We start from the raw sequence: 25,191 nt of genomic DNA on the forward strand, positions 1-25,191 counted from the left end.
GGTGAAGGAATGACATTATCTTACTTTATGTTTTAAAGTAATCATATTGGCTGCTAGGTGAAGAATGAACTTTAAAGGAGCAAAGTCGGAAGCAAGGAGTTTGGTTAACAAACTATAGCATCTCCCTGCTCTTACGGAGATGATATGATGGTGACTTGTACTAGAGAGATTAGTGGTTAGAAACCAGTGATAAGTTAAAAAAGGAGGGGGGGCTTAGTATAGGGCCTGGTTCACAGAAGTAATTTTAATTTCTATTTTCTCACTTAATGATTAATAATTCTGTCAAGGTCACTGTATTTTTCACTGTATTTGCATTTGATTATAATATTCTACTTTAACCAGAGTCTCCTCGCTAAAAGACAGAAACTTCGTCTTGTTTACATAGGAAGTGTTTGAGCTTGTTTCTTTTGATTATAGCAAACTAATACACAGCTTGGAGACAGGCACTTTGTAATAATAAACATGTAAGCGCTCTGCTACTATACCAAAGATGGCCAGTGATGGTCCCTGAAGTTTCTACCCACTCCCTTATGCACTCGAAGATTAACAATACCAGTAAATACAATGGGGGAAGTAGTTTAGAGCTGTGGTCAATAGTTTAAGCTAAATAGTCTCAAAGAAATTTCAAATCCTAACTCTTCTTTCCCAGTCTTACGGCTTTGAGAAGGTAAAAATGTCTGAAATCCTGAGCTTTCTCATTTGTTGTGATCATGTAATGAAATATCATTTATAAAGTACATAGTAACTAACACATATTGAGCACTCAATTATTCCCCTCAATTATGGAAATAACTGTGAAAGCTGTTAATTTCTTCCCCACTATCGAAGGAAAGTCTAGGCATCCACAAATACCTCCATCTTGGATTACAGCTACACTCTAACAGACTCTAAAAGAAAAATAATAAAAGTATAAAACAACACAGAAAGGGCAGAAATCAATGGAATAGGAGGTCATTTCTGAAGAATCCAGGCTGAATAATATCTAGAAAATGGATATCTTGAACAAATGCACTGTGTTTTCATTTTATGAACTGCTTTAATACTTGAGTCGAACTTAGAAAAAAAAAAAACTTACAGCTAAGTTCCATTAAAAATATGTACTTCTATGTTGGTAGGATACTCAATCTGATAGAACATTCCAAAATAAATGATTGAACACATTTTTAATTTCAAAGTATGGAATCATTAGGCATATGATATGCAATGACATAGCTTGAAAAACAAGTGTTGATCTTCACTATGATTATATTGGTGGGGGAGGGGCAGAGGGAGAGGGGAGGGGCAGAGGAATAGGGAAGAGCACACTCCTCACTGAGTAGGGAACCTGGGGGACTCAATCCACGGACCTTGGGATCATTACCTGAGCTGAAGGCAAAACTCAACCGACTGAGCTACCCAGGTGCCCTGCACTATCATCTTTTTAAAATTATACTTACTATTGCAAAAACACAATATAATATCAAAGTTGTCAGTGAAAAAAGATGTGAATTTTTCAAAATATCTAATATTTCCTATCCTAACACAAGAGAACTAATATTTTATTTATACAAATAAATTTATACAATTTATTTGTATAAAAAAATATTAACAAATACAAAAAGGTAGAAGGACCAATGATGGTGACTGGGTCAGAAAAGAGAATTTAAAAAATAAGGGGACAAAGAAATCTTGAGAGCATTGTATTAAGGGTTAATATGCATTTAGTTTTGTTTTTTTTTTTTGTTACTATTTTTTTTAACGTAAAGGTTGAGACAATTTCCTGACAGATGGAGAAATTCCTCACTAAAGCAGAAGTATATTTTATAAAATTATCACTGTACAAGTAGAAACTATCCAGGCATGAAGGCTGACAAAAATTAAAGCATCTGCAAACCATTTCTGAAGGAAAAAAAATCAAAATACTAAACATGCAGAAAATAACTATCATCAAAATGACCTCAATAAAATGTTTAATATCTTGAGAATCAAATGATTCCCTAAACGTATTTAAATTAATAATTTCAAAAGTGATTAATTGTGTATTAGAAAATCTGAGGTTATTTTTACCAAAATGAGATTTGGAGTAGGAAATTTTACAGTACGATTTTTTCTCTTTTAAAATCACACAAGTCATTTATGATTATCACAGAATATTCTGAGAATAAATATTAGGGGGAAAAGTGAAAATTATACTATTAACTACACTGTTAACATGTTTTTAATCTAATTCCAAAATGCTTGTGTTTTTTTTTTTTCACATTCTATTGTCTTTCCTTACTCTAAAAACAGAGCAATTTTATCACCTTCTGTAAGGGCTATTTCTCCACCTGGTTTTGGATTCAGTACTTTTTCTCCTTTGTACCACTGGTTACTCTTTCTCTCTTCAATATTCAATCTGTCATCTTAAGCTGGAAGCAAAAGTGATGGCATTAACCCACTCATTATAAAGTTGTAGAAATTATATATATGTCCATACAATTTATTCTAAGGTCATGGTAAATTACCTTATTTTCAAAATACATGATTTCTGATTCTGAAATATATTGATAAGGCTTTTTTTCCCCCCAAAAGATTTTTACCTCGAATCACAACTTTCCATCAAAAGAGAAAAGAAAACCATGGTCTTTTTATGTGTATTGCTCATTTATTTCATCATCCTTACAAAATTAATGCCATTCCTTTCCAAAGATAGCATCAGCAGAACCAAGTCTATGCCAAATGCCAGGTAAATTCAATTTAGCATTCATACACTTTTATATTTTAGTCTCCTGTTCTACTACCTTCTTTGCACTATGTGTTAAGATCAGTCTGGATACTGTCCCTGGGTACCTTGGCTTATGCAATGGTGCAATGTTAAAAGTCACTCACTACCTCAGTCAATATTGAAACCAAATACTACCCTCTCAATCTCCCCAAACTTGGACTTCTGTGCACATGTAAAGCAAACCTAGAAGGTGACGCTGCTACCTTCCCCACCTTCCAATACTTCATTTCACTTCAGCCTAAATTCTATCACTAGGAGTAAATCCTTCTTATGGTTTTATTTCATATATGCATATACTTATATGAAACAACACAATAGCAATTCTAAAAGGACAATATCCTGGAAAAAGGAACAGTCTCAAAGGAATAGTTTGTTCAGAAAGAAACACAAGACCACTAGAGGAGCACGTTAATGTGGATTTTCACATAAGAACATAACAGCTCTTCAAAAAACAAAACAAACAAACAAAAAACAGCTCTTCATTAGTTAAATAGCTACCTAAGCTAAAAGAAAAGCCATTAAAATGAGTTAGAATTCTACACCTTCAGAGAAAAGGACAATGATTATTATCATGGAGCCCTTGTCTTTAACTTCTAAAATTAACTGTGATCATCTCCTCAGAACTCTTCAAAATTCCCTCCTCAAAAGTCCTTGCTATTGTACCTAATAAGATTTCAAAGTTTTAAAATTCAGTACAATTATGAAAAAAAATAACTAAAAATCTTACTTTTATCTTGATATTTATTTCTTTTCATTTTTTTCCTGAAGTATAGGAGATAAATCCTTGCCACTGTTTGCTTTTTTGGTTTTTTTTCTCTTTTTCCCCTTTTTCTCACATCTTATATTCAACATTCACTAGATCAAGTATTGTTTCTTGACTGAGCATCACTTTTTAACAAATGTTTAATCCTAGACTGGCACAGCGTTTTTACATTTCATGTGAAGTATCATACAGATCTATAACTGTCTTATAAAGTAAGAGAAAAGCACATAATAGGATAATGATATTATTTGATGGAAAAATTACAAGGAATAAATCAGCAAATAGTGTTTTTGAAGGTTAGTAGTAAAAAGGGGTTAAGTTATTCAGAAAAATCACAATATACACAACACTTCAGTGACAAAATAAAATTTATTTAAAAATATGAAAACTGTTGTACTGTGATAAAAGTGTTTTATGAGACAAAGTGCTAAAACTGTAAATAACAAATTTTTCAAATAGTATTAATTGGAAAACTATAACAGATGTGGCACCAGTTTTGTTGCTATGCTCATAGAAAAGAAAGTGGTTGATGCAATTAGAAATCAGAATCTGATTATATAATCCCTGAAAACCAAAACGCAAAATAAAACTAGTGTCAAAAGTAAGGTCTAAAAAGTTTTAATGCCATGGTGTTAGGTTGGTAAATTTCCTAATCATTTCCACCACATGCTGTTTTGTAGCTCACATGAGAGCATATCCATAAAATGTGTCTTGCATAGGCAGTGTTATAAGGTACGGCAAAGTTTAACACCACATTTTTGGCACATTAGCTCTAACTGTACCCATTGCTATTCCACTCCTCTTCCCCACATCCCTGCACTCATATTAGCTATGAACTAAGCAACGCAATGAGGCTAACCCTATTTGCTTGAATTTTTCAGAGCTTACGTTGTTATCAAACTTTGACATATATATGTATTTTTTAATACTGGTAACCAGTTATTGCAAAAAGCCCCCCAAAGGACTATGACCTTCTGTTTAAGATTAGCTGTTATAGAGGAATAAACCAACTGAAGTAGAGGTTTAAATAAAATCAAATCTACCTCAGAGTAAGAACACATTCCAGAGGCATAGATGAAGTGAACCTGGAATACACACTGTTATAAACTATCCAAGTTGATGGAGTTTTCAGTTTTTTAAATCATAGAACAATTAATATTTTAATATTAATTAGGCATTCTAGTTTACAAAGCCCTTTTCTGTATAAAATCCCATTTAATCTACTCTTGTAGCAGTTATCAATGTCATTTATTCTCTAGCCAAAGAAATAAACAGATGCAAGAGTAATCCACAGGGAACCTTGTGGGTGATATTTAAAGTGCAAGACTAACACACAATGCAACTATCTCATTGTGAACCATTTAATGCTCTTATAGACTGAAAAGGCCACTTAGATTGAACACTGACTACCCACATATAATATTTGTATCTTAAATCCTACATGGAGATGCTGACAATAATAAATTAGTGCAAATACAAGTAATGCAAATTTGGCATATTAAGTTGCTACTGCCATGTTAAGCCTATAATATAAAATAAACACAATTTTACACATTCAGTTTTAGTAACATTATGGCCTACTGAGGAAAATTTCGAGCAGATTGGATTAGATTATCTCTAGGCACATTCTATCTGTAACATTTCATGAATCAATCTGCTTTTTATTAAAGTAAAATGCCACAACAAATACACCTCAAAGACTTCATTGTGTTTTCATGTAGTTGTGCTTCTTTAATGACTGAAGAGTGTTTATCTTTGAAGTGAGGTGTGTTTAATTTTTAAATCGTTCTCATTTAATATAGTGACTGTGCTATAATGCAGTTCCTCTAATATGTATATCATGAAAATTATATTATCCTGATTAAAATAACTTTGCAATTAATGTCTCCATTTACAGGGAAAATACCTTTCCAGTAAAAAACGAAAACTAAAACCAAAATTAAGAAATTGTGCTTTCATAAATGTTCGCCAAGTCTCACTGTCACCTTTCTGAGTCCAAAATAGAAACTGGAGAGTGACACAGAAAAGACCAGATCCCTCTGTGGTTTATTTCCCAGCTATAAAATTCAGAAAAAAGGTAAAACTAAATATCATAATAAAATACAAATAATTATATAAAATATTATCAAGTAGTGTATGACAATAAATAATATAATTCAAAATTTGGCTATGGAATTCTTTTAACTTTAAAAGAAAAATAAGTCCCAAGCATTCTCCTAGAGTATGACATACAATGAATGGTTCAAAGTTTTCATTGCAGCTCTGCTACTTAATACAATAAATCTTCCCATGAGTGTTAAGAAAGGCATGGTCCTGTTTTTACCATCTTTTCACTAGCTCTCCATCAACTATGAGGTCACCTGGAGCAAAAGGCAAAAAATTAGAGAAATAGAGTGTACCAAACTCTGATTCTCCGAATTGCAAATCAGAGAAGAGCTCTATATAATGATTTCTGTGCGAGTAGAAATGGGTAACTGCTACCTTAAAGTGATAAACTGCATTTGAGAATGGAGAGTAATAAAATCATATTATTTTATATATTTTAAAGAATTCCAAATTCTCTCATGGTCAGACTGGTTCCCACAATGTCACACTATGTGAGTTCCAAGAGTATGAACTAGTGAGGGGTTAAAAACAGTTTTGCCCTTGGAGTAGAAAGTTTGAAGCTAAGGAAAATCTAAAAATCACCACCACAGACAGCGGACAGGTATACAGAGTTATGCTAAAGGGCTGGGCAGAATGGTAGAGACATTTTATGAATCACAGGGATACAAGCTGAAGCCTGTAAACTCAAAGGGAAAAATTATGTCTTATTCTCCCTTTTATCTCCTACATCTGGGGTTTAACCCAGTGTCTGCTACTTAAGTACGCAGGAGATATCTGCTGAGTGAAAGAAACACTAGGATAGGGTGGTTGGGTGGCTTAGTCAGTTAAGCGTCTGCCTTTGGCTCAGGTCACGATCCCAGGCTCCTGGGATGGCGCTCCACATGGGGCTCCTTGCTCAGCAGGGAGTCTGGTTCTCCCTCTGCCTGCTGCTCCCTCTGCTTGTGCTCTCTCTCTCTCCATGAAATAAATAAATAAAATCTTTGGGGGAAAGAAAAAAAAAAGGATAAGTCATACTAGTTTAGATGAAGATCCAGGAGAGATTTGCTGATTTGCTCGCATTCTTCAGTACAGTTACAAATATCATATTGTCCGTCTGGACTCTGACAATGGATGGAGAGTACTTCTTCATGCAACAGGTCTTACTAAAGTACAAAATAAACTGCCAGTGTGCATTTTATTGTACGTTTTTTCCTGCCCTCTTTTGTCAGATAAAATTGCAGTTCCCAAACTGTGTTGAGCATGTCAGTTTAGTGCAGTGGTGGCTGCAGTGTACTTCAAATTTTTGAAGGAAATACAGACATTCATAATGCATCATATAAGCCACTAGATTGAGAGAGTTCATAGTTTCAACATTAGATCACTGTATTTCTCTCAATGACATCATATCTTTGTGAAGCTGGATTTTCAGTGGCTGTTGTAATAAAAAGCAGTTACCGCATCATTTCACTGTGAAACAGGAAATGAGAGGGATGATATCCGATCTGATCCAAGGTTTGAGAAGTCGAGGAATGCACAACAGGGCTAGGTTGTTAGAACATAAATTTGTAAGAAAATGGAAGTGTTCAATATTTCTTTGGGTCTGGGAATGGGAACTTCTTGCGCTATTATAGATCTATTTATTTTTGTAAAGAGGTGTTTTTCAAAGTGTGTCTGGAGCCATTGACATTGTAATCCCAGGGGGCTGGATCTTGTTATATATTCAGACATCTATACCATACTTCCTGCGTCTGAAGGTAAAGCTCAGTAAATTGAATTTTTATACTGAAATTTTTAGATGATTCCATTAAGTCAAGAAGACTGAGAACGAACAACTTACATCTGAAACTAACATTACACTATACGTTAACCGGAATTTAAATAAAAACTTTAAAAAAGTTTTAAAAAATTTAATATGGATTAAGTAAATCTAGCAATAAAGCAAGCACTTGGTCTGAATATGTTTTAGATATGCTAGGTATTATTAGAAATCATAAAAAGCTCTATAGATGTTACATACTGCTTTCTGGCTGAAGTGTGGGATCCTTGGGATAGAAAACCAGGGTCACTCATGATCTGGTTGCTTCCTACCTCTTTCACCTTGTCTTCCACAATCTGTGCACCCGTTTCCACCCTGGCAACCTATCTGACTGACCCCTCCCCCACATACATAGCAAACCATCCTTCCAGACACCCATTTATTCACCCAATTCTTTACAAACACTTTTTTCACCTTTTTAAAATGTACAATTTACTGGGTTTTAGTATATTCACTAAGTGACACAACATCACTACTATCTAATTTCAGAATATTTTTATTACTGAAATTCTATTTTTAGTATGAAACCCCATACCTGTTAACAGTCACTCCCCTCATAGGTGGCCAGCCCACCAAGTGAGCTCACAATGGAGTCAAAGGAGTCACAGGTACTTGCAACTGGAAGCCCTTGGGTGAGCAGGATGGGAATCTTGAGTCTGTATGGGTTGGGGGAGGAGATACCTGTAGGGCAATTGCTTATTCTGTGACACATGACTTCAACCTCCTTCTCACAAATCTGTCTCTGTTTCTGATCTCTTCTGATAACCATCTGAATGTCCCACAGAAAGACCACAAATTCAAAGTATCCCAAACTGAACTGGTCTTCTCCCTGAAACTTGTTCCTCTTCGGTTATTTCCAATCTTAGTGCATAATACTATCATCAACTTAGTCATTTAGGACAGAAACTTACCACATTTCCAAATATGTATTCATTAATCTATTCAATATATATTGAGTGTTTACACAGGAGTTACAACCTCAAATGTTCAACAATCAAAGCCAAAAATTTGATCATGAATAGGTATCTGCTTGATTAAAGCCATTTATATTCTAAGAGAATGTTTTTATTATTTTTTAAAGATTTATTTACTTTAGAGAGAGAGAGCATGCAAGTGGGGGGAGGGAATGAGGAAGAGGGAGAAAGAGAATCCTCAAGCTGACTCCCCAGTGCGCATGGAGCCTAACACGGGACTCCATCCCAGAACCCTGAGATCATTACCTGTATATTAGATATATTTAACTGATTGTATTTATCACAGTGTATTATAATTTTTTAATTCCATTTTTCCATATACAATTGAAAACTCCCTTTTCAACTCTGGGTCTGTAGCAGCTGGCTATGAAGATGGGGGCACAGGCAACTTTTCAGTTACTACTTTCATTTCTTTTGGGTATATTCCCAGAAGTACAATTGCTGGATCATATGGTAGCTCTATTTTTAATTTTTTGAGGATCCTCCATAACTGTTTTCCATAGTAACTGCTCCAATTTATGTTCCAAACAAAAGTGCACAAGAGTTCCCTTTTTTCCACATCCGGGCTAGCATTTGTTATCTCTTATCTTTTTGATGATGGCCATTCTAACAGATGTGAGTTTATATTTCATTGTGATTTTAAATTTCCCCAATGCTTAGTGATATTGAGTATATTAGTAATCTTTTCATTTACCTGTTGGCCATCTGTGTATCTTCTTTGGAGAAATGTCTATTTGGGTCCTTTGCCTATATATATATATTTTTAGATTGACTGATTGACAGAGAGAGAGAGAGAGACAGCGAGAGAGGGAACACAAGCACGGGGAGTGGGAGAGGGAGAAGCAGGCTTCCCCCCGCGTAGGGAGCCCGATGCGGGGCTCCATCCCAGAATCCTGGGATCATAACCTGAGCCAAAGGCAGACGCTTAATGACTGAGCCACCCAGGCACCACACTTTGCCTATTTTTTTAAACTGGATGATTATTATCATTATTTTTGCCATTTAGTTGTATGACTTCTTTATGCATTTTGGGTATTTGCCACTTATGAGATATATGGTTTGCAAATATTTTTTCCCCCATTTCATGGCTCATCTTTCCACTTCATTGTTCGTTTCCTTTGCTGTAGTTTGATGGTGTGAGATTTAAAAAAATCATCGCCAAGACCTACATCAAGGAGCTTCATTCCTATGATTTCTTCCAGGAATTCTGTGATTTCAGGTCTAACATTTAAGTCCTTAATCAAATATGAGTTAATATTTGTGAGTGGTGTAAGATATAGGCCCAATTTCATTCTTTGATATGTGACTATCCAATTATCCAGGCATCATTTATTGAAGAGGCTGCCTTTTCTCCACTTAGTATTCTTCGTTCCCTTGTCAAATGCTTGGTTTATTTCTGGGCCTCAATTCTGTTTCATTGGTCTATTTGTCTGTTTGTATGCCAGTACCACAGTGCTTTGATGACTGTATCTATAAAATATAGCTTGAAATCAGGAAGTGTGATAACTCTTGCTTTGTTCTTCTTTCTCAGAATGTCTTTGGCTATTTAAAGGTCTTTTGTGGCTCCATATAAATTTTAGGAGTGTTTTTCCCACTTCTGTAAAAAACATCATTAGAATCTTGTTTTAAAAGCATTTTATCTTTCTTTATTTTTATTTGCATCTAGCTGACACACAATGTTACATTAATTTCAGATGTACAACATAGTGTGCTTCAACAACTCTGTATATTTTACTTACCACAAGTGTAACTAACTTTATCATATGACAGTATTATAATACCATTGACTATACTCCCTATGCTGTACATTTTATTCCCATGAATTTTTCATTCTGTAACTAGAAGTCTGTATCTCCCACTCCCCTTCACCCATTTTTCCCATTCCCCCTTCTCCCCTCTACCAACCAACAGTTTGTTCTCTGTATTTGTAAGTCTGATACCTTTTGTTTGTGTTTATATTTGTTTTGTATTTTTCTTTAGATTCCACATATAAGTGAGATCATATGTTACTTGTCTTTCTCAGTCTGATTTATTTCACTTAGCATAATACACTTTAGGTCCATCCAGGTTGTTGCAAATGGCACAAACTCATCCTTTTTCATTGCTGCTTAACATTCCTCTGTGAGTGTCTGTGTATGTGTGCTCACACACACACATTTGTGTGTATACATATATTCCACATTTTTATCCTTTCCTCTACTTATGGAACACTTGAGTTGCTTCCGTATCTTGACTAGTGTAATAATGCTGCAATAAACATAGGGGTGCTTATATCTTTTTGAATTAGTGCTTTCATATTCTTTGGATAAATACCCAGTAGTGAAATTATTGGATTATATAGCATTTCGATTTTTAATTTCTTGGAGAACCTCCATATTGTTTCCCACTGTGGCTGCACCAATTTATATTTCCGCCAACAGTGCACAAGGGTTAGTTTTTCTTCACATACTTGTCAACACTTGTTACTTCTTGCCTTTTTTATTTTAGTCATTCTGACAGGTGTAAGGTGAGAGCTCACTGTGATTTTGATGTGAATATCCCTGATGACTACTGATGTTGAGCATTTTCTCATGTGTCTGTCGGCCATTTGCATGTCTTCTTTGAAAAAAATGTCTATTCAGGTCGTCTGCTCATTTTTAATCAGATTATTTGTTTTATTGTTGCTGAGCTGTATAAACTCTTTATGTATCATGGATATTAATCTATTTTCAGACATACGTTCCGTAAATATCTTCTTTCATTCAATAAGTTGCCTTTTCGTTTTGTTGATGGTTTCCTTTGCTGTGCAGCAGCTTTCTGTTTTGATGTCATCCCTATAGTTTATTTTTACTTTTGTTTTACTGGCCTTAGAAGACACATGTAGAAAAATTCTGCTATGACTGATGTCAGAGAAATTATCACCTATGTTCTCTTCTAGGATTTTTATGGTTTCAGGTCTCACACTTATGTCTTTACTCCATTTTGAGTTTATTTTTGTGGTGGTGTTAGAAAATAGCCCAGATTCATTCTTTTGCATGTAGTTGTCCAGTTTTCTCAGAACCATTTACTGAAGAGGCAGTCTTTTTCTCATTGTATAGTCTTGCCTCCTTTGTCATAAATTAATTGACCAAATAAGTTCATCTCTGGGCTCCCTATTTTGTTCCATCAATCCATGTGTCTATTTTGTTCCAGTACCATACTGTTTTGAATACTACAGCATTGTAGTATATCCTGAAATCTGGAATTGTGACACTTCCAGCTTTGCCTTTCTTTCTTAACATTGTTTTGGCTATTTGGGGTCTTTTGTGATTTCATTTAAATTTTAGTATTATTTGTTCTAGTTATTTGAAAAATACTGTTGGTATTTTGGTAGGGATTGAACTGAATGTGTAGATTTCTTTACACAGTATGGACATTTTAACATTAGTTTTTCCAATCCATGAACATGGAACATCTTCCCATTCATTTGTTGTCTTCAATTTCTTTCACCAATGTTTTACAGTTTTCAGAATACAGTTCCTTTACCTCCTTGGTTAAGTTTATTCCTAGGTATTGTATTTTTTTTTTTTTTTTTGGTGAAATTGCAAATGGAATTCTTTTCTTAATTTCTCTTTCTGATACATATTAGTGTATAAAAATGCAACTAATTTCTGAGTATTAATTTTGTTTCCTACAACTTAATTCACTCATTACTTCTAATAGTTTTGTGGTGGAGTCTTTAACATTTTCTGTGTATATCATCATGTCATCTGCAAAGTGACAGTTTAACTGCTTCCTTGCCAATATAGATGTGTTTTGTTTCTTTTTCTTGTCTGATTGGTGTGGCCAGTACTTCTAGTGAATAGAAGTGGTAAGAGTGGACATCCTTGTCTTCTTCTTGATATTAGAGGAAAAGCTCTGTTTTTTACCACTGAGAATTTTTCATATATGGTGTTTATTATGTTGAGGTAGGTTACCTCTAAACCTACTCTGTTCAAAGTTTTTTTTCACGAGCAGACGTTGAATTTTGATGCTTTTTCTGTACCTACTGAGATGACCCTATGATTTTTTTCCTTTCATTCAGGTAGTGTGATGTCATCACATTGATTGATCTGTATAGGTTTCACCATTCTTGCATCCCAGGGATAAATAAATTTTTATCATGGTGAATGGTCCTATTAATGCTGCAGAATTTGGTGTGCAAGCATTTCATTGAGAATTTTTGCATCTATATTCATTGGGGATATTGACTTATATTGGATTCAGGATATTGCTGGCCTCACGAAATGAAGTTGTATATGTCCCCTCCTTCAATTTTTGGGAAAAGTTTGAGAAACACCAGTGTTAATTCTTCTTTAAATGTTTGGCAAAATTCACCAGTAAAGCCATCTAGTTCTGGGTTTTTCTTGTTGTTGGGAGATTTTTGATTACTGATTCAATCTCCTTACTAGTAATAGGTCTATTTAGATGTTCTACTTCTTCCTGATTCAGTCTTGGTAAGTTGTATGTTCCTTAGAATTTTCTATTTCTTTTAGGTTTTCTGGTTCATTGGCTTATAATTATTCATAGTAAGTAGCTTCTTATAATCCTTTGAATTTCTTTATTATCAACTGTAATGTCCTCTTTTTCAGTAATAATTTTGTTGGTTTGTGTCCTCTCTCCTTTCTTACCTTGGTTAGTCTAGCTGAGGACTTGCCAGTTTTATCTTTTCAAAGAACTAACTCCTAGTTTGATTAATCTTTTCTACTATTTTTCTGTTTTCTATTTTATTTATTTCTGCTCTCATTTTTACTATTTCCTTTCTTCTTCTAATTTTGGGCTAAGTGTGTCCTTCGTTTTCTAGTTCCTTAAGGTGGATGGTTTCATTGTATATTTGGGACCTTTCTTGATTCTCCATGTAGGCATTTATTGCAAGAACTTCCCTCTTAGAACTGTTTTTGCTGTATCTCATAAGTTGTGGAATGTTATTTTCCAGTTTTGTTTTTGTCACAGAAGTTTTTAATTCCTCCTATAAATTTTTCTTTTATTTTATTTGACAAAGAGAGAAAGACAGTGAGAGAGCACAAGCAGGGGAGCAGCAGAGAGATAGGGAGAAGTGGGCTCTCCACCAAGCAGGTAGCCCAATGCAGGGCTTGATACCAGTACCCTGGGATCATGACCTGAGCCAAAGGCAGGCACTTAACCAACTGAGTCACCCAGATGCTCCTCCTCCTGTAACTTCTTATTTGATTAATTGGTTGTTCAGGAGAGTGTTGTTTAATTTCCATGTGTTTGTGAATTTTCCATTTTTCTCATTATTGATTTCTAGTTTTGTGTCATTGTGGTCAGCAAAGATTTCTGGCATGATTTCAATCTTCTTGAATTTGCTATGACTTGTTTTGTGACCTAACATATGGTCTATCCTAGAAAACATTCCATGTTCACTTAAGAAGTATATGTATTCTTCATTGGATAGAATGTTCTGTATATGTCTGTTAGGTCCATTTCCTCTACAGTGTTGTCAAATCCACTGTTTCCTTATTGATTCTCTGTCTGGTTGCTGTATCCATTGTTAAGAATGGGATTTTAAAGTCTTTATTATATTGTATTACTATCTATTTCTCCTTTGAGCTATGTTACTTTTTGTTTTATATATACCTAAGTAGTCCAATTTGTAAATATTTACAATTGTTATACATTCTTGATGTACTGAGTCATTTATCATCAATGTTTGTTTTTAAGGTTAAAGTGAGTCTCACAGGAAGCATATTGTTGGCTTTTTTTTTAATCTGTTCAGCCATTTCTATGACTTATAATTGAAGAATTTAATCCATTTATATTTAATGTAATTATGGATAGGTAAGGACATACTATTGTCATTTTGTTTTCTGCTTGTTTTGTAGATCTATTGTTCCTTGTTTCTTATCCTACTGTCTTTTGTGTGTGTGTTGATGTCTTTTGTTATCTACATGCTCTGACTTCTTGCTCATGCTCTTTTATGTAATTACTGCAGGACATCCCCTTGTGGTTACCATCAGGCTTACATAAAATATCTAAAACTTATAACACCTTATTTTAAACAATAACAACTTACCTTCAAAACTCCAATAGAATTCATAAACTTTACACTTTTTCTTCCCCTCCCCCCACATTTTAGGTTGATGCTGTTATAATTTACATGTTTTTTTTTAAATTATTATGTAACTAATAACAGATTATTCCAGTGATGCTTATTTTTACTATGTCCATTTTTTTAACTTTTAAACTGAAATTTTAAGTGAATTATGCACCACTATTACTATATTGCAGAATCTATAACCATACATTAAACATCACCACTGAGATTTTTATTACCTTTATATGTATGACTACAACTTTAACATTTTTTCATTAATTTCTCTGATCACATAACCTAAGAGTAGGACTTCAAACTCACCATAAAACTAAATGACTTACAGGCAGAAGTTGCTAACACAGAAATATTCCTGTATGCACATAATCAGTATTTTTATAATCACCGAGGAAATTGTAAGAAAATCCTTGGAGAAGTAAGATATCTTATGGGACATGCTATGATTTGCCTACCATTTTGTGTGCTAATCTCCAAGGTGAGACTCTTAACAGCTGTGTTTTGAAATCCTAAAAGCCTTTTTTCTAATTTGAAACGTCTATGGAGCATAACAGGCTTTCAAAGGGAAAAATGCTGCCAAAAAGATATAGAAACTGCCAGTGATTTTTATGCTGAAAAATAAATTAAAAATTTAAATGTCTCTTAAAATGATAACCAAATGTCTGGGAAAGCTCAGCTTCTGGAATCCTTACCTTACACAGACTTTCCTTCTGTAGGAAAGGCCTTGTCTGATACCTTCTCTTTAAAGCAATGTCACTAGACAGGGACAGGAATTTGCCTCCTCTTCGAGAACAAAGAAAAATTTTGGCTCCAAAATTTGGGTTTTTATTTGGACTATTAAAACACTGGTATAGCTTAGTAATGAAACAGCGGGGTACATGCTTCTCATCTGATAATATTAAAACACTACTATTGTCAAGAAAAGCTGACAAACATGATGAGAATCTATTACACTTTTGAATGTGGACCCACCTTCATCTGTTCTCCTAAAATGAGCTTTCTAAATATCCTAGTATATTCACTTGTATGTCTTACTTTGGTAATTGCAAAGAGATCACTAATAAATAGGAGCTCCCAGAAGTGTTCCATCTATTCCCACAAAAATCTTCTAAAGAATAGACTACACTGTGGCACTTCCTTCCTTACCACACAGCTATTCCCTATTGTTTTGAAAAATTTTTAAGATTTTATTCTTAGGTAATCTCTACATGCAGTGTGGGGCTTGAACTCACAACCCTGAGGTCAAGAGTCATACACACCTCCAACTGAGCCAGCCAGGCACTCCTCCTAATATTTTGTACTCTGATTTTTTGCATCATCTCTTAAGTTACCAATGACTACTCCATCCCTAAATTAATTTTCTCTGTTCTCATTTCCCTCAACTCTTCTGTCACTATTGTAATCTCTTTTTTGGTTTTACTAGCTAAGGAGGATCTTGGTTTCTCTGAGTCTAGTCATTCTACCACCTATCCACTTTTTTCTCGAATCCACTTTCTCCTCCCTTTCCCTAAAAAAAAAAAGCTTTGCTCCATGTTCCTTATTCAAAACTCTCCTCTTCTACTATATATTCTGCTTTAGGAATATCACTACCTCTTGAAGGCTTCGATAATCATGACTTTCCCTTTTTTTTTTTGTTTTTTAGGTCTTTATTATTCTCATTCTTCAGAGACACAGATCTTTATTTTCAACTTTTTAGAAACTGAACTGGTCTTTCCTCTAAAACAAGCATACATTATTACAAGAGAAAGAGTATGGAATTTGGAATTCAATGAACTTAATTTTAAATCTTGTTACTCTTTTTACTTGACTTGGAGAAGCTATTTATTCTCCCCAAAGATCTGTTTCCTCTTTAATAAAAACAGAATGACATAAAATTTTACTGTTATAGCAAAGGACTAAATATCTAACAGTTATAAAATTGCCTGGTAAAGTACCCAGACTAAAGTAGAGCTCAATAAATGCCCAGATACCTTTCTCCTCCTCATTTTAGTATGATTTTTCCAATGCATTCAAATTTCAAAATCTTTATTCTTTCCCCAAATTCTGCAACCCTTTGATTCTACTTCTTCAATCTTATTAATTGACTCCTTTCAATTCTCATTGTCTCCATCTTACTTAACACCCTTAAAATTTCTCATCTGGACAATAGCAATGGTTTCCTATTCTATTTACAAGATGTATTACACTTAGTTTTTCAGGTAAAGATTTTTATTGCATAGCTACTGCTATATTACCCGCCATCAAAAAACTTGTATCTCTAGGGTGCCTGGGTGGCTCAGTCAGTTAAGCATACTACTCCTGATTTTGGCTCAGGTCATGATCTCAGGGTCATGAGATCAACCCCTCTGTTGGGCTCCATGCTGGTCACAGAGACTGCTTGGAATTCAGTCTTTCTCTCTCTCCCCTCCCTATCTCCCAACATACTCTCTCTCTTTCTCACTAAAAGAACAAAAAAATTGAATCTCTTCATAGCTCATGGAATTGAGAAGTGATATAATATCAATTATCATATACAGAAATACCATAGCTTGAAAGCACTTTCACAACTATTATTCAGTTGCTTGTTAAAACATTATACACGTTGGGGTGCCTGGGTGGCTCAGTCGGTTAAGTGTCAGACTCTTGGTTTTGGCTCAAGTCCTGAGCCTGCATCGAGCTCCATAGTGAGGAGTCTGCTCGTCCCTCTCCGTCTGCTCCTCCCCTCTGCTCTCACACTCTATCTCAAATACATAAATAAAAAATCTTTTAAAAAAATATACATGGCATATTCCTATTTTGCTAATGAGTAAACCTGTATGCCAGAAGTTTGTGCACTTAGCCGTAATAAAGGTAGGCCTGAACCCAGAGCTTATGGCTTGCAATTTGATGCTTTTTTCCTTTTGTTTATACATTTGCATTCTAGCATTTAAGTTCCTTCTTAATACAGTCCAAACCTAACTTTCTGACATTATATTTTCAATTCTGCCATATTGTGTTACAGGAATGCTAGACGTGTCACTTACAGAAAATAGATCATTTTAGTTATGTGAAGTGTATTTTTAAAAAGAGATTTTTAAAAAAGCTACTATTCTCTTAAAATAACCAGTTGCTTAAGGCAAACTGTTCTTCCAAACGCCTCTACCCTTTATCAGCTCAGCAATACAGCACATGTTATTCTAGTATGTGATCCTGCCAATCTTTTCCTATAAGAATCCTGTCCATTCTTCAAATGGATTTTTATCTTCTTTATTTTCCCATAATTTATATCCAGGTTCTCTTGGCTCATATGACTTGAACGATGTTCAGTTGTGTGCTTTCTCATACCACCATACTGGAATTTATTCTATTTCTTGAAAGCAGATACCACATTATTTTTTTTTCATCACCAAGCCAAAAATAGTTTAGATGCTTAAGAAAAGGCTGCTGAGTAAGCCTGCACTGCAACCTTCCTCTCATATTATGTTTTAAGACTAATGCAATTAAGACTTGTATTGTTGTCCATATGGAAGGAAGTTTCTGGCATCTTTGAGAAGATTCTTTAAAAGACATATTACCTAGGTCTGAGAACAGAGTATGGAAGCATAAATGTTCTATTGTTTCTTGGAGCCCAGATTGCTCAGAACAATATTACCATATTAAAACTAGCTCCTATAAAAAACAAAAAAGTGTATTTTAAGCTGTATAAATATGCAGAACAAATAGTGAGGCTACAGTTTTAAAAGTTACATCAATTGTGTTATTTAAGCTAACAGGATATTTAGAAAAATGTGATTTACAAAAATACTCAACATGGGTAGGCAGTCTAAAAAGAAAATAAATAACACAAATAACAAGCTTTAGCACTTACACTATGCACACCTTCTGAGGAACTTAGCATTTTATCTATACTTGCCTATTCTCATTGTCTCCTCATTACTGGAGGGGAAAAACAAGCTGTTTTTGCTATGTTATGATGAAAGCACCAAAAAGAAAAGGTGATGCAAGAAATAGAGGCCACAAATAATTTAAATTGTGTTAATCTTTCACTGAAGTACAGTTTAAAGTATACATATTTAGAAATACATTAAAATATTCCAACTAGAAAATAATTTTTGATGAATAAAACTATTTATAGATAAGGCAAGTATCTTGGCCTATGCAATGTGGGAATACTTGATGTATACTAAATCTATAAAAATGAGATTTCATGTATAAAATGGCACTTTTTGAAAAATTAAATTATAATAAAATGAAATATTAAGAACACTTTCTAGTGTCATCATTAATGATTAAAAAAACACATAAAAGCAGAATTCAATGTCAGATCTGTCAGATTTTCCAAACGCTGCATTCGAATACTCAGATGTAGTGTTCCGTAACTTTCATAGTAGAACACTGTTTTATTGAGTATATGTGATTTTTATTAAATAAAATTCCATTATTATAATGGAAATGCTATGTGACCTAGAAAAAGTGGAACAAGTGATCTGACCTTAATATGAGATGGATTATACCAATGAAATAGTGAGAGTAAGAGAAAAAATAAGAAAACACAAGAAGAGATATCTGAATAATAATCTTTTTTGTTTAAACAATATGGAAAATATAAGAGACAGGCAAGAAATTTGGAGTAGAAAAAAGGAGGAAAAGATCTATCAAACCACTGATAAACCAAACATAAAAACAAAAGAAAGGACTTCCATGTGCTGCAGATTATGCTAGCATTTTCTTTATAAAAGGCTCTTTGTAGAATTATTAACTATACTCAATTGCATTCCTCCATAGTCAATCCATAAGGAAGTTGTGTTGATTCTATTTCCAAGGATATTCTATGCCCAATACTCTTCATTTCAATTAAAACCTTCCTTGAGAGTTTCAGTTCAAGACCATGAATCAAGAAGATCCTGAACTCACCTCCTCCCAAGGACGCACTGAGTCTTCAGCTACATATGACAGTTACCTCTTTAAAAAAACAACAACAACAAACCTAAAGGCTGGCTAAGTGACCACTACACATCATGCAAACAAGAAATCCATGTCAAAGAGGGTATGAGAAGTTGGGACACAATCTCACAATAAATCCTACCCCTGATGGAGCAACTCACAACTGGGAATAAACTCAAAACCCAGAGATTTTCACTGAGGATCAAAGAATTTGAACCTCACATCAGGCACCCCATTTTTAACACATGTGCTTGAGAGATGAGGCCCTCCAAAACATCTAACTTTGAAAACCAATGGGGCTTGCATCCTGAGACCCGCAAGATTGTAACAATATGAGAGGTAGCTCTTAAAGGTCACAAGTGCTCAGATTCACCTGCCCCCAGGCCCATTCAGAGGCAGCTACTGGTGACTAGACTTAAAGTGATGAAGGCTCACTTACTTTATTGAAGTATCAGCCTCGGGAGCAGGCATCTAATTTAACACATACAACTAGAAATTTGCTGGAATACCCTCCTGGACGGAGACTGGCAAGTGCCATCTTCACACTCTCCTTTTGCTGTGCTCCAGAGCACTAGTATTTCTCAGAAGGGAGCTTTTACAGGCATCTGGCACCCTGACTTTTGTGGTTATCATCCAGGAGACACTCTTAACTGCCTGGCTCTGGAGGCTAAGGGAGCTTGCATTTCTGGTCCCACAACACTCTAATAGTGCCACCCAGAAAGCAGTTTACACCCCTGTCTGGCACCCCTATACTGTGACTACTGCCAGGGGACATCTCTACATTGCCTGGCTCTTATGGCAAGTGGGACTTATATTTGTGGGTCCCACAGGACTACAGCCAATGGAGAAAGGGTTCCTAAATAGCTACCACCCCAAGGCACAGCAAGAGACAGTAGAAACAGGTCTTTCTGTGAAGGAGACCAATTCGCTAACCATCATGACTGTAAACTGAGGAGCTTGATATTAACTTAACACACATTTTGGGGCCAACTATAATTCTTTCCAGAAACTTTGGAGGTCAGATGTAATCTTTGCACTCACCCCCAGCCATGCTCCAGGGCACTAGAGTCTCCTAGAGGGGAGCTTTACATACATTCGGAGCCCTGTTTTTTTATTTTTGGTATCTGGGTTTTTGTGGCTACCACCAAGGGTACACTCCTTGATTTCCTGGCTCCCTGGTGGCTAAGGTGGAGGGTGGTTTCATTAATGGGTCCATAGGATTGCAGGAGACAAACATTTCTTGGCAGGCTATAGCCCCAGGCACTGTGCAAACAGTGGACTGAGGCACAACCCCTAGTCCTTCTATAAAGGAGGCTTTTTTACCTTTTTTGGAGCTATGGCCTGAGGGGAGGGCTTCGGGTTTGGCCCACATCTGCTGGTCTGTAGAACTGCTCTCAGGGAACACAGGCTATGGACACCATCTTGATAAAAAGCTTTCAACAAAGCAGGTATAAAGGAAGCCATATAGGACAAGCCCAAAACTAATATGACATTCAACATTGAAAAGATGAAAGTGTTTCCTCTAGGACCAGGAACAAGACAAGGATGCCCACTCTTGCCACTTTTATTTATCATAGTATTGGAAGTCCTAGACAGAGCAGTTAGGCAAAAAAGATATAAAGGGCGTACAAATTGATAGGAAGAAGTAAAACTGTCACTATTTGCAGATGGCATAAAATCATATATAGAAAACCCTAAATATGTCATTAACAAACTGTTAGACTAATAAACAGTTTCAGTAATTTTGTAGGATACACTAATAACAAACTATCAGAAAGACAAATAGAGAAAACAATTCCATTTATAATCGCATCAAAAAAATAGCTAGAAATAAATTTAACCAAGGATGTGAAAGACCTGTATATTGAAAACTACCAGACACTGATGAAAGAAACAAAGACTACAGAACGCCACCATTATTCTTCTGCTTTATGTAATCTGATGATCCGGATCTATTACTTATCTGAAGTGTCTCTTCATGCTATTTCAATTTTTTTCAACCTGTCACTCCAATGAAATCATTCGTGTCTATAATCTTCATGCTGTCAAATTTAAGAGACAGTCTTCTGTCCTCTTATTCTCAGTTTTTCAATAGCATCCAACACTCCTCAACCTCTTTTCAAGAACTTCCTGCTTTTGTTTCATTCCTATTCCTCTCGCCACTCACGAGCATGATTTGATAGCTCCTTGTATTCCATCAAATCATCAGATAGCATCGATCTTTGGGACTATGTCATACATTGTCTCATCTTTGTATGAAGTCTAAATAATGTCATCTATCATGCTGCTTTAATATGTTTTATAATATGTACATGCTGATAGTCGGTGATTACCTCTGAATTTCAGATCTGTTCAACTACAAATTTAATATATCTATGTGGAAATCTCTAAGTTATTTAAAGTTTAAAATCTCAAAAGTGAACTCTTCATTTTTCTCCTCAAAACTCTGGACTTCCACACTTAATTTTTTTCTTTAAGATTTTATTTGTTTGACAGAGAGAGAGAGCACAAGCAAGGAGAGGGACAGAGGGAGACGGAGAATCAGAGTCCCCACTGAGCAGGGAGCCAACGTGGGGCTCAATTCCAAACTTTGGGATCATGACCTGAACCAAAGGCAGATGCTTAACTGACTGAGCCAGCCAGGTGTCCCCACACTTAATGAAATATTATCATTCATTCCAGTCTCATGATATTTAAGCCCAGAAAATTAAGGATTATCTTTTATTTTTCTTACTTTCCACATCAAACTGTCATTGGATACTAAAAACTGTATATCTTTCTTGAGTTTGTCTAGTTCACTGACATCACCATAGCTCAAGTCTCCATCATCTTACACCCAGACCACTCCAGTCATCTTCTAACTAAAACTTCTGTTTTCTTCACTACATCTATCAAAAATATAAAGCATGATCTACTGAAAATATAAATGAGATCACACCACTCTTTTACAATTCTTTGTAGTTTCCTATTATTTGTAGGTGAGTTAAATAGCCTAGGAGTGACTATGGTGAACCAGAGAAACCTTGCTCACCCTAATGGGAACAGGCATTAACTGGTTCCAGTAGATGTTTCCATGAAGGTACATTAGTTTCACCTGCCAGATCTAACAAGGAAATACAAAAATCTTTTTGAGTGTGTGCGTGTGTGTGTGTGTGTGTGTGTGTGTGTAACCTCCTAATTTTTAAATGTTGGCTCTCATTTTTTCAAAACACTGTGAGCTTAAAATATATCATCAGTCCAGATTAGACTGAAGGGCTGCCAATTTGCTTCCTCAGCAGAAGAGACTTGGTTTTTCCTTATCGCCTCAACTTCATTCTATGCTTTTCTCTCATTTACATTCTATAATTTAGACTCAATGATCTTTGTTTTCCTGGAATAGCTCATTAAGCTCCTCCTCAATGTGGGGCTCTTTCTTACAGTATAGATGCATAAAATTCTGGTATCAGTGAGAGTGGGACATTCTCAAAATGTGTGGGATCCCCCCTGATAGTTTTATTCTCTTACAGTTTTTTTTTTTAATTACTGCATTTTTTTATTTCACAGTACTGTCCTAAATTTGTAATTACAACTGCATGTGACATTTAACTGTCTTTTCTGCCATTAAATTCTGAGAACTATAGGGGCTGTGTACTATGTCTGCTTTTGTGTGTTTTATTTGTTCCTAGTATAGGACCAGGAACATAACAGGCAAACAATATATGTAGATAATGAATACATAAATGTTCACTGGATTTCTCTTCCTCTCGATATCACATTCTGATCATCCTCTAAGACCTAGCTCAATGTTAACCTCCTATGACCCTTTCTCCCAGCCTCCAAAAATGCCATACCTCCTCTGTGTGTTTGTAACATCTCACACATTCTTAATGATTTTGTTTTAGTCTGTGAACTTCTTTTTTTAAGGATTTATTTATTTGAGAGAGAGAGAGAAAGAGAATGCGCAGGAGGGAAAGGCAGAGGGAGAGAGAGAATCTCAAGCAAAGATTGTCCACTGAATGAATTACATTCTGTAATTCTTTTTTTAAAAATTACAACTGTATTGATGTTGTAATCATACTATTTTTTCTTCCTCTCCATGTATAGCAAAATGTAACTTTAAGTCATCTTGAAAGATCCATGAGGACAAAATTTCCATAGGTCTCTATTGTATGAACGATCTACCCACTCCCTCCCAGCAGGATATTCTTTAGTCCTTTATATAAATAATATAAAGAAGTAAAAATTGTAAATGTGCATTAGGTGTAAGTATAATCATTATCAATAATTTTATTAAAAATTTATATATCATGGATACTTTGTAAAAACAAGTATTTGTGAATGTTAGTTAAATTATCAGTTAATATTTTACAGCATTCTTGGTATTTATAAAATGCTACAATAATCAGAGGTCTACTAAAATTTCAAGATTTTTAAAAAATACTGTTTCATAGTTATGCAAATTAAGGCCTACCACAGTATACTACATGTATTCTCTTGGTTGTTAAACTTAATTTTGGATTAAAAAAAAATACTAATTTTAAGATCCAGATACAACATATTCAGTTATGTCTACTTCTGTAAAATACTTATGTTTGTAGAACATTTGCAGGAAGGTTTCACAGGCAGTACCTCATTTGAAACTCACCATTAGATGTGTTAAATTTGATTTGCATGTTACAGAACAGGAAACTCAGGCAGACAGGATTCAGTTACTTACTTAAGATCAGACAACTTTTAAGCAGAATTTGAATTCTAACTCAAGTCTTTCAAATCCAAAGCCCATGATTTTTCACTTACTATATAATATGACAAGAAATTGATTGTTTAAAATCCAGAAAAGTATCCTAATAAAATTGGTATGTTAAACACTTTAAACTAATGAAATATTAATAGTAACAAATAAATAAAATCTAGCTGCTATTATTTTAAATCACCCAGTCTTCATTCCCATATTATTAGTTATTTTTAAATTTTAAGTTAAAATAAACTTTGACAAAATAACGAAATAAACAATACAAAATATTACCTAAAATCTGATCCAACTCTCTTTCCATTTTCTGGTTCTCCTGGATCTGGGCATAGATTGGAAGCTGTTTTAATACCTCCCTCATTTACTGTAACAGAAGGGAAAAAAAAAAAAAAGAATCAAAACTTGATTAGAAAATCAAGAAAAATGTTAGCTGAAAAATTTACATAAAATATATTCTTATATTTTTATAATCACTATAGTTTAAATGTAGAAAGGTTAAATATAATTTTATAACTCAGTAATAAAGACAAAGCATTTTTGCTATTAGTGGACCTGTAAGTTCAACGTTCATCTTCAATGACATGCTATTCTGAGTATTAACACATTAACAGTTAACACTTCATTTATAATTACTACCAAACTGCAAAATCTCTGGAAATGCATTCCCAGGGTATCAGTGCCAGAGTTTCCATTAATTATTGGCAGTAAAGCAGTCACTACCAGTTATGACAGTGTCATCTGGGTACCTATTATTTTTAAAGTACCAATGGAAAAACAAGACCCTATGGGAAAAGCTTAAGATTGTTAGCACTTCGTATTTGGCATATAATGAAGTAGTGTGCTCTGCCAGCGTTAAAGTAAGACTATGGTTCTAATTACCAAACATGTCAATGAATTATGATATAATGTTGAAAACCTAAATAATGGCTTTTCCGCCTAGGAATATACATGATTATGTTTTACTTGCCACTGTACACATTTTCAGCAGTTTCTCTAGAACACTCAATTAATGAAAGATTTATTAATATTTTCGATGAATGTGATCACAGTGGGTAAGTAAATCCCCAAGACAGATATCTTAATGGGAAGATTTTTAAACCTGATAGTTCTAA

General features: G+C 34.7%; 1 protein-coding gene across 3 annotated transcripts in view; it reads right to left on the bottom strand.

The window, feature by feature from the left end:
- CSMD3 (CUB and Sushi multiple domains 3) overlaps positions 1 to 25,191 on the bottom strand; it is a 1,145,609-nt gene that overhangs the window by 632,128 nt on the left and 488,290 nt on the right. For all 3 annotated transcript variants that reach the window (XM_040625739.1, XM_040625738.1, XM_008689272.2), the window contains one exon: positions 24,356 to 24,443. In XM_040625739.1, the coding sequence (XP_040481673.1) occupies positions 24,356 to 24,443 (88 nt within the window). The remainder of the gene's footprint in view (positions 1 to 24,355; positions 24,444 to 25,191) is intronic.

This window comes from Ursus maritimus, unplaced genomic scaffold (assembly GCF_017311325.1).
Source record: "Ursus maritimus isolate PB19 unplaced genomic scaffold, ASM1731132v1 scaffold_9, whole genome shotgun sequence".
NCBI lineage: Eukaryota > Metazoa > Chordata > Mammalia > Carnivora > Ursidae > Ursus > Ursus maritimus.